The sequence below is a fragment of the Penaeus japonicus genome, unplaced genomic scaffold, assembly GCF_977035675.1.
Source record: "Penaeus japonicus unplaced genomic scaffold, GWHDUDI00000001_assembly GWHDUDI00000004, whole genome shotgun sequence".
Taxonomy (NCBI): domain Eukaryota; kingdom Metazoa; phylum Arthropoda; class Malacostraca; order Decapoda; family Penaeidae; genus Penaeus; species Penaeus japonicus.
Window position 1 is genome coordinate 20,457,265 of NW_028234406.1, and position 10,000 is coordinate 20,467,264.

The 10,000-nt window shown below is 32.0% G+C and overlaps 2 protein-coding genes across 17 annotated transcripts in view; both read right to left on the reverse strand.

The window, feature by feature from the left end:
* Positions 1-988, reverse strand: part of LOC122261172 (uncharacterized) — a 13,347-nt gene extending 12,359 nt beyond the window's left edge. For 5 of the 15 annotated variants that reach the window (XM_086536257.1, XM_086536258.1, XM_086536248.1 and 2 more), the window contains exon 1: positions 844-988. The gene's annotated coding sequence lies outside the window, so the exon portion shown is untranslated. Of the gene's footprint in view, positions 478-514; positions 670-693; positions 812-843 lie in introns of those variants that run through there. The other 10 variants (XM_086536260.1, XM_086536251.1, XM_086536249.1 and 7 more) reach the window with 9 other exon arrangements.
* Positions 989-3,306: 2,318 nt separating this feature from the next.
* The window catches only part of LOC122256251 (uncharacterized), an 11,420-nt gene continuing 4,726 nt past the window's right edge, over positions 3,307-10,000 (reverse strand). Inside the window, exons 1-3 of one of the 2 annotated variants that reach the window (XM_043020792.2) lie at positions 8,236-8,497; positions 5,658-5,727; positions 3,307-5,435 (exon numbers count right to left, since the gene is read on the reverse strand). In XM_043020792.2, the coding sequence (XP_042876726.2) occupies positions 5,292-5,435; positions 5,658-5,727; positions 8,236-8,366 (345 nt within the window). In that variant the 5' untranslated portion in view covers positions 8,367-8,497 and the 3' untranslated portion in view covers positions 3,307-5,291. Of the gene's footprint in view, positions 5,436-5,657; positions 5,728-8,235; positions 8,498-10,000 lie in introns of those variants that run through there. The other variant, XM_043020793.2, reaches the window with a different exon arrangement.

Consider the following 10,000-nt stretch of genomic DNA (forward strand, 5'->3'; position numbering starts at 1 on the left):
AATATACATAGTAGGGATTTATGGGCCTTTCACCTTGAGTATCTAAGGTAAGGAGGCCACTGTGATTGCTCGAGTCATTGGGGGTCTCTCTTTGACACCCAATTGTGGGCTTACCATCACCACTTTGCAAATTGTTTTCAGGAGCTAATAGTATTGTTTTATATGTTCTCTATGGTCATTTATTGTTTTTCTATATAATTGCATGATCCTCATTTCAAGATTTATATTAGATTTCAATGGGATGCTTTACAACAAAATAGATTAAGTATTGACAAGTATTAGGGATGTTTGGTTGTTAGTTTTAATAAGCATTGATCAGGTTGGGTGAAATTATCCAATGTATAATAAATTGTAGATAAATGGAGATAGGCTTAATTTGATAAAGTTTAACTGCAACTTCTATATGCTTCACAAAAAAAAGTTTGTTAATGTTGGTAAAAAAAAAATCTAAGACTAGTGTGGATGAAAAATAAAGCAAATTTTGTCACTGTATAATCTGTAAGAAGAGTCTTACACTTTGAATAATGTATAAACTGGCTATACATTCGACTCCCATAGGAGAATTATAATATGTTCTACATTTTCTCAACTTGAAAAATGAAACATTTTACAGTCTACGCTGGATCACACAAAGACAAAACTTATCTCAACCTGGAAAGAATATGAATGATAAGAAATGGAATGATAAACTACGATATATCACAAAATTGCCTAGCATGTCGGAAAAAGCTGTCTCGGTGACTCCTATAAAGCGCGTACGTCCCTTAGGCTCTCTCTCGATTGTACGGGAATATTTTGTTTATGATATGATATATATAATTGCCAGTTCTAGTCAATTAATACCTCCCTTTGATGATCATTGACATATTATCTGTAAATCGCTTGAGTGTTTTATGGTAACTTGTTGCTTTCTAGCGCCACTCCTGTACGCCATGCCATATATGTACGTGTATGTGTGTGTGTGTGTGTGTGTGCGCGCGCGCGCGCGGGCTTCGGAAACGCACACTAATGAAATGATAATCAATATCTAGCATGTGAACTGATAATAAAGAAGGAAATTAATTAGTAATAATGATTATAATTATAACAATAAAAATAACATTCATGACATCAATAATATATATTATAATGATTACATATATAATAGCGATGATGGTGATAATGATAAATGATAATGTTAAAATTAATAATTGTAAAAAAATAATGATAGTAGTAATAATGAGGGTACTGATAATAAAAATAACAATAATATTACATGAATATAAAATAACTAAATATGGTACAGGTGAACTGTGAATATAAAATAACTAAATATGGTACAGGTGAACTGTGATATATTATTATAAAATTAGTAAAATTTTACTACCCCTAAAAAAAATATTTTCAATGTTGCAATGTACTCCCTCCCAGAATTGAGGCGCAGTGTAAAGCTGTCATATATAGAATGTCAAGGAAACACACCTTACGTTTATGTTGTTGTTCATGTAAATATAAAAACTATGTTTGGCCACATGTATTTTTTAAATTGAGAGAAAAATATTTTTCAACGATGAATGAAATACATTGTCACATGCACGAAGGCAAATTGTTTTATAGTTTTGTATTATAAATATTCTGTAATGAATAAATATATTTTTCTGTACTTATTTTAAGATTTCATCTAGCTGATCCAGACGACCAAGGGCTTCTGTTAAGAATACTGATGTTACAGGGGTTCCTATCTAGGGTTAATCATGCCAGAACATCACGCAAAATTGATAAGACAAATTGCATGTGAACAATAGAAATGGCGATTGCAAGTGTGCTCCAGGAGTCGCGGTAATCTTACAAAAGCCCTACGGTATCCCGTTACTCATAAAAATCGACAACGGATATGAATTCTAGAACGTGTTTTTTCATGTATTATGTAATTTGTGCTATTAAAAAAATCATCAGACTACACATAGCAATGCCAAGCAATAATTTTGACGCTAATGCTCGCACCCAGCAGATACACTGCATGCGTAAGTATTTATTAAAGGTCATTTCATTGTTAATTAAATATAACCCATATACGAACCAAGATCATCCCACAGCTTAAGTTATTTAAATATCTTATTTCCACACAGGTGTAGACAGGTGTATCCTGACGAATATGTAATAATCACGCAAATATACCTAAAAATCATTCGTTCTCCACACCTAGAGATTTACCTAGAGATTAGTTAACCGACTAGAGGAATGAATAATTGAAAATTGTATTTCAACAATTCATATTATACCATATATCGGGTATATCTATATCCGTATTTCATTATATCTAGAAATAGTGTTTACTCTATCCTTTTTGAGTAAGTTCAAATTGTATAAAATAATAATTACCTAGAAAAAACGATTTTTTTGTATGAAATTCTAGAAGTATCATGCCTCACTTGTTACTTGCAGGCAAACTTGCATGTCAAGTGTGCATCAAGAGATTTATCGAGTTTCTGAGTAATGTGATGGGTGCACAATACAATAGTTCCCCCTTACCATTAACTATTGCTGAGAATAAATCCAACCGAATACGTTGTCACTCAGTTTCAATTCTCAAAAACACTATTTGCAAATATCCTTAATTAACTCTTATACTTCAGTATTACTCTTACTTATGTTGTGTATGACTATCTAGTCTTCAGTATAACATTCTTATATCGTTGTTCAGTGGGCATATGGGATTTACGCCCAAGTCCTTGTGTCCTAAACAGTATTAACATTGTATACTGCAGCATTTTAAGTATCAAGAAACATCTTTCAGTAAATAGCAGTAAATGTTCTACTCATTTAGGTTCACTTGCCAGAAAAAAGTACATTCAATTAAGTGTCAGGTAAAACAATACAGCATAATGAGGATTCATCTTTTTGTGAACAATAGTAATAATCAAACCATCCATTCCTTCAAAGTGTGTAATCTATACTGATATACTATAAAACAATGGAAAAAGATATTGATATAGATGGTATATACTTGACATTATAGGTACAAATTATGATATGCCTTTCTATCCTAATAATGTTTATAATAGCTTATATAACATCAAATATAATATTGGTATAGGATTAAATATCCAGTGTGTGTGTGTAGTACAGAACTGTTGGATATCGGGATTCAGAATTAATCCCATAGTAGAACAAATAAGGATTTTCTTTTAAATCCTGGCTCTTACTCTGCATGCACATGTATAGAAAGGCAAGCTAATATTATTAAATATCAAGGAAAACCTGCAAGTCATATGCTATTACATTTTCTCTCAATAAAATAATGGTGTTCAATAATAAATCACAGTATTTCATTAATATTGTTTATTTACAAATACCTTTTATACATGTCTGTGGAAATGAAGATGCATGATGCAAACTGTATTGAATAATACATTCTTGAAAGAAGATATGAGGTGCAACTTTGGAATTAGGTTCAGTGAAAACTCCATATGAAGGTTAATATCAATTATGAATTACAACCTCACCTTTCTAGTGTTACATACAACCATGAGGGAAATGGGTAAACCCAGATACAATATGGGAGTTTAATGTGTATAAAAATAGAACTATCAAACCTTAATTCCCAAAGATTCACCTTATGAAGAGAATATGATAAAACCACAAGGTAAATACACATGAGCATTTAAGTTTGTAGTGATATGTGAAGAATACCACGTGTGTGTACCTCTTGGTTATTAAAATGTAGACAAGACATCATGTATCACAAAATGTTTAGTCAATGGACTGCTGTATCTAATATTGCAGAATCACTTAGTACTGCATTCAAAATGCACACACACAAATATATTCATAATAATTAAACTCAAAATATAATACCTACAATATAATACACAAAAAGGATAGCATAAAATATTTTTTTCTAAAAAAAAAAGAAAAAAAAGACAACATTGGTGTGTCTCCCCAAAGCCTCTGTGTAAACCAATGTACAGGGCCCAGGAGTTTTACTAATACCTACAATCTAAAAATTAAATGCAAACATTCTAAATGTTTTTGCTGGACATTTATCTGCAATATTACTAGTTTACATTTCTAGTGTTTTTGCTGGACATTTGTTTGCAGTTATTCTAATAAGTTTATAGTTATAATATCTGTTCTTTATAGCTATGGTAATACAACTCTGAAGTTTTAATTCTTATGGAAAATTACTTTATTGCCAATATTTATCTAAAATTGTAAGCATACCTAGATAAAAAACAAATAATTTCATAATATTATGACCCTTTAACTTTTTACAATACATTTAACCTCTAAAGGACACGCATACTGAATTTTGTCATGTTCAGGTGAAGACATGCACAATCTGTACAAATATCCAGCAGGAAACCAGAATTGTAATATTTTCAAGTACCATCATGTAGTTTTGGACGAGTAGACTGCAAAAATACAACTCATTTCTGTGTCACATGGTAATATGGCACATCCTTTAGGGGTTAATATTGATAACCACCAAAAAAAAAAAAAAAAAAAATTATGTTTCATCATTAAAGCTTAAAAAAGCACAAAGGTCATTATACCAGCATGACATGATGTCAATTAGTCAGAAAATTAATGCTAATAACAAGTAAATGAAAAAACTGAACAATTCAGAAAGATGACCTAATTTCTTTCTTTCATGTGTCAAGAAATAAAGTTTGGGCCATGCATGATTATGGAATCAAATGGGAAACAAAGAAAACCTTAGAATTCCCTTGTCTACTACATTTTCTCTGAATCAAAATGCACCTTATTATACAGCCATACTAAGTAATGATACTTCAAAAAATGACATTTAGTAAACTTTTGTAATAATTATGATAGCTATGAAAACACTATTAAAGGAAAAAAAGTATGACTGTATGATTTTATAAGCTGTATATATATTTTTACATATATATATACATGTTATATGAATCACAAAAGTCATTAATTAAAAAAGAAAATAGTACCATTTCTCTCTAGTTGAAGCATAATTTCATGAATTACTGCTCTTTCCATTGCTAAGGAAGATAATAGTTATGAAGAAATTGACATTAATGTATATTGCTTCCTCTCCTCACTCTATAGAGATAGAATTATTTTTTATTTCCAAACTATAATTGAGGATGAATTTTCTCAGAGCTAAAATTTGTGTCTCCTTATATAGCTGATACATTAGATATTTAATTATCTTTTATATATGTGTGCAAGCCTACTCATCGTAAGACCTGCATCACTGTCATTCTCAATTCATGAGCCTAAATAAATTAATTCCATTATTTACTCCTCCTATAAAGTGCCTATGTCCACAGTTCCTAGATCAAGCGTCTTGGTTTGTGTGGCATGGCTGAGAGCTTCTTCAGGGAAAAAGATGAAATACACAAGCCTAATCCAGCCAAGAGAGCTGCTCCTTGCTGAATAAAACGATCCTGGTGTACTGCCTGTTGTCTACGACTCCCCTGTAAAGACAGAAATATTACCAAAATGATAATCTCAAATAATGTATATAAAAGGATGTAAAAAAGAAGAAGTAAATAATGTCTATAAACTCCTTGTCTGTAAGTATTTATGACAAATGACCTGAAATACAAGAATTCAAGTTCTTGTTTTACACTTAATAATCAAGTTCTGCAATTTACAACACTTCATTTGCCATAAGAAAGGATATGAACAAAACTTACTGGCATAATCCGCACAGGGACTCGGAGTGGATAACGTGACACTTGGGCTAACATTTCCCCGTTCAGAAGTCTGAAAATATAGATAGATATATCTTTTAAACATGTACATTAACTGTAATCATCTAAAAAATTCCTGACAGCCACCATAAAAATACATAATTATACATAACATAAGCACATTGATTTAAAAGTTGCATTTTTTTATCTCTCGTAAAAATATGTAATTACTTTTCTGTATGTACTAGTTATCTTTATCTGGATAATTTATCCTTCAGAGCATAAATTACCAATATATGTAGATTTAACAATTATGCAATCCTTATTATGTTAGATCTGGAACACCTGTCCAACTATTATAAAAATCTGGTTTTACTTTTCAAATCTTTATTAACCATCAGTTGGCTAAGAAATATACTAAAAGTTATGATTCACAATGATCCTGGCAAAAAACTGCAACTGACCCACCAAAATAAAACAGGAAAGCAATTAACTGTAAATAATTATTAAATTGTTGCACACTGAAGACCTTAGTGTGAACAGTGACAGCTTACATTTTAGATTTGTCCCTTGATTGAACACTAGTGATTAAATTCTCTCCAATTTCAGTGTTGTGATTTGCTGAGTATCTACTATATATATCAGCCATGGCTTTTTCTGTAGCTTAATTCATTGGTCAAACTGTTCACGCTAAGGCTCATACACCGCCCTCTGTACTTTAAAGGCTTGGAAAGGAAAGGATACATGAAGTTATTCGGAAAATTTACCATTTTTTATATAATCAAACCTTGACGTTACGGGCTTTATTGTGGACAATTAGAAAGGTACTAGCAATACCTTTGAGAAATTTTCGATTTTTTCTGATTTTACAACATATATAAGTAAAATTTAGCTAGTTGACATACTGGACAAACAAAGGTTTTGCACGTCTGCATAACCGGGCCGGCGATCAGCTGATATAACAAGTAGCAGGTTGTCACTTTCTATTTACACTTGAAAAAGACCTATTCTTTCACAATTCAATTCCCAAATCTACTGTCTACACACAATTCTTGAAAAGGTTTAATACTTTGGTCTATCACACTTACATTTACAGTCTTTTATGAGCTCATGACACCACCACCCTTTCATCCACACACAAGGTCTTGCAAGTGACACTCTCAGCTGTGTCATTTCTAGGACTACGACATTTATTTATGGTTTATTATGTTTTTTTTCTGTACTTGGTATCTATTATCCCTATATTTCAAAAATTTTCAAACGTTTTATGAATACTGTAAGACATAACACGAGCATAGTACTATAAATAATGGTATATGGCAACTGTTTACCAGTTACCATATTCATTATCATTTTTACTCTAATTTTAATGGGTCTCAAATATTAAACGTATTCACGATACGTCTCTAATGTTCGGAAAGACAGCCATCATAAGACCAAAAGCAGAATAATAAACCTAAGTATAATATTTAGGAAATTAAAGAATAACAGGAAGTCGACTCTCCTATCCCTGGAAACTTTTCCCTAGCAACAACCTTCACATGACCAAGTATATACGTCTCTAATAACAAATAAAACTTCATTTTTCACCCCACTTTACTCCTAACGTATATCATGGGCGGTACTTTAGTGATATTCAGCACATGAAAATTCTGAATGTATTATCTCAGTGATAAAAGCTATTTTTTCTCATACGATACCGACCTTGATCCAAGGAGCCGGAAGAATTGGCTGAGATTTGAAAGGCCGAGCCAAACATTCCCTAAATATAATAAGTTTATTATGTAAGAACACGCACACAATTACTCTCACTCACTCACTCGCTGATTCACTCTCTCACATACATACATACATACACACACACACACACACACACACACACTCTCTCTCTCTCTCTCTCTCTCTCTCTCTCTCTCTCTCTCTCTCTCTCTCTCTCTCTCTCTCTCTCTCTCTCTCTCTCTCTCTCTCTCTCTCTCTCTCTCTCTCTCTCTCTCTCTCTCTCTCTCTCTCTCTCTCTTCTTTCTCTCTCTCTCCTTTCTTTCTCTCTCTTTTTCTTTCTCTCTCTCTCTCCTCTCTCTCTTTCTCTCCTCTCTCTCTCTCTCTCTCTCTCTCTCTCTCTCTCTCTCTCTCTCTCTCTCTCTCTCTCTCTCTCTCTCTCTCTCTCTCTCTCTCTCTCTGTTTGTATATGTGTATGTGTTCTCAGCTATGTCTCTGTGTTTCTCAATGTATACGTTTGACTGACTTGCTGTCTCTACCTGCCTAAATGTATGGGCAGATAGAGATCTCCCATCTCAAAATACTGATCAACAGAATGTTCGATTGCAAGGTCACTTCTTCACTTCGACAGTTATACAATCGGCGAGTAAGCGAAAGTACTGTTATATCTAGTTGAAAACCATATCACAAATACCTCCATCCACTATGCACACTTGAATAATTAGTAGCATGGAGCCATTGCAATCGTGTCACGTACTGTATCAGAGAAAGTTCTTTAACAAACGAACTGAAGCCGGTTTTGTTCTAATGTATGTCGCACTCTCTGTACTTCGTAAATTAATAATAATAATAAAAGAACACTAACATACGTGATAACACCGATAGCCGAACACTCTCACACAGAGCACTCCCTTTGCAGCAGCCGCTTCTGGTGCCGGCACAAGAATGGCCTTCTCGATCAGATACACTCCCTGCCAGCCAGCCCCTTGTTACCATTTCTGGAATTTTTGTTCCTGGTATCCTTGCTAAGGCATCTTCTACGTAAGGTAGACTCGGATATTCATCAGATAATGTGGATCCTAAATTCGTTTTATTGCATATATAATGAGATATATGATATTGTTTGTCGTGTGTTTATAAGTCATCCCCCTACTGACAAGCACCTATCAAATATGAGATTTATTTGCACAGTCATTTATCTTACCGGTACGGTTCTTGTAGTAAGTAGTAACCCACATTCTTTAAAAAAAAATCGTTCAGCCCTGCTTTCACGCTCTCATCTGCGTTTATTATTTTTATCATTAAAGTATTTCGTTTCTCTTTAAGACATGATACAGTTGGTCGTGGTGTGAAGGCCATCTGGAGTTATCATTATGGTATTTAATGATAAGAGGCCACTTTTGGCACCCTCTCTTATTAGAAGGAGAGTCAGTGCTAGACAGAAGACGGACGAATAGTTTGATATTCTGGTGCGTTAGGTTAGATATCACGAACTAATTACAAACGTATAAGTCGTAAATGATGATAGTAATAATAATCATACTGGTAAACAAGAATAATAAAATAGTAATGATGATGATCATTAAAATAAGAGAAATAATAATTATAAAGATGATGATAAATGATATTTGACAATTGTATAAAGGTCGGTGAAAGTTTTAGGACTGATCTGTGCTAGTGACAATATTTACGTTGAATAAGGTTATTTACATCAACATCTCTAATTATGCATGTAGGTCAGGGTCATTCAGTGCCTTATACACCCAAGGGAAGAGAAATTATCTGATATCAGTTCGTCCTTACAGACTGATAACAAGATAAATTTCATATTGTGAAATTTTGATTGGTAATCTCTTGATATATTTAAGAAGTTTGTCGCTGTCAATAGAGAGAAAGAAAATTACATCTACGAATGCGGGATCAAAGTTCTTATGAGCTTTTCACAAATTGTGTTTTTACCAAGCGTACAGTACAGGGTCACAGTGATAGACGGCTTACTCACGTTTCCTTTACACACGCGCACAAACACACACTATACACAAAAACACACAATGACAGGAAGTGTACGAATATGCCGTGGCATTTGTGTGTGGTTTTATAATAATATATATATCTCTCTCTCTCTATACTATCTCTATCATATCTCTCTCTCTATATATATATATATATATATATATATATATATAATATACATATATATATGTGAGTGTATGTGTGTGTGTGTGTGTGTGTGTGTGTGTCTGTATGTGTGTGTGTGTGTGGTATATATATATACATATATATATATATATATATATATATATATATATATATATATATATATATATATATGTATATATTTATATAGAAAAAAAAATATATATATAGAAATATGTATGTGTGTGTGTGTGTGTATATGTATATATATATATATATATATATATATATATATATATATATATATATAAAATATAAACACATATATATATATATATATATATATATATATATATATATATATATATATGTGTGTGGCATATATATATATATATATATATATATATATATATATATATATATATATTTAGATATATATATATATATTTACATACATATATATATATATATATAAATATATATATATATATATA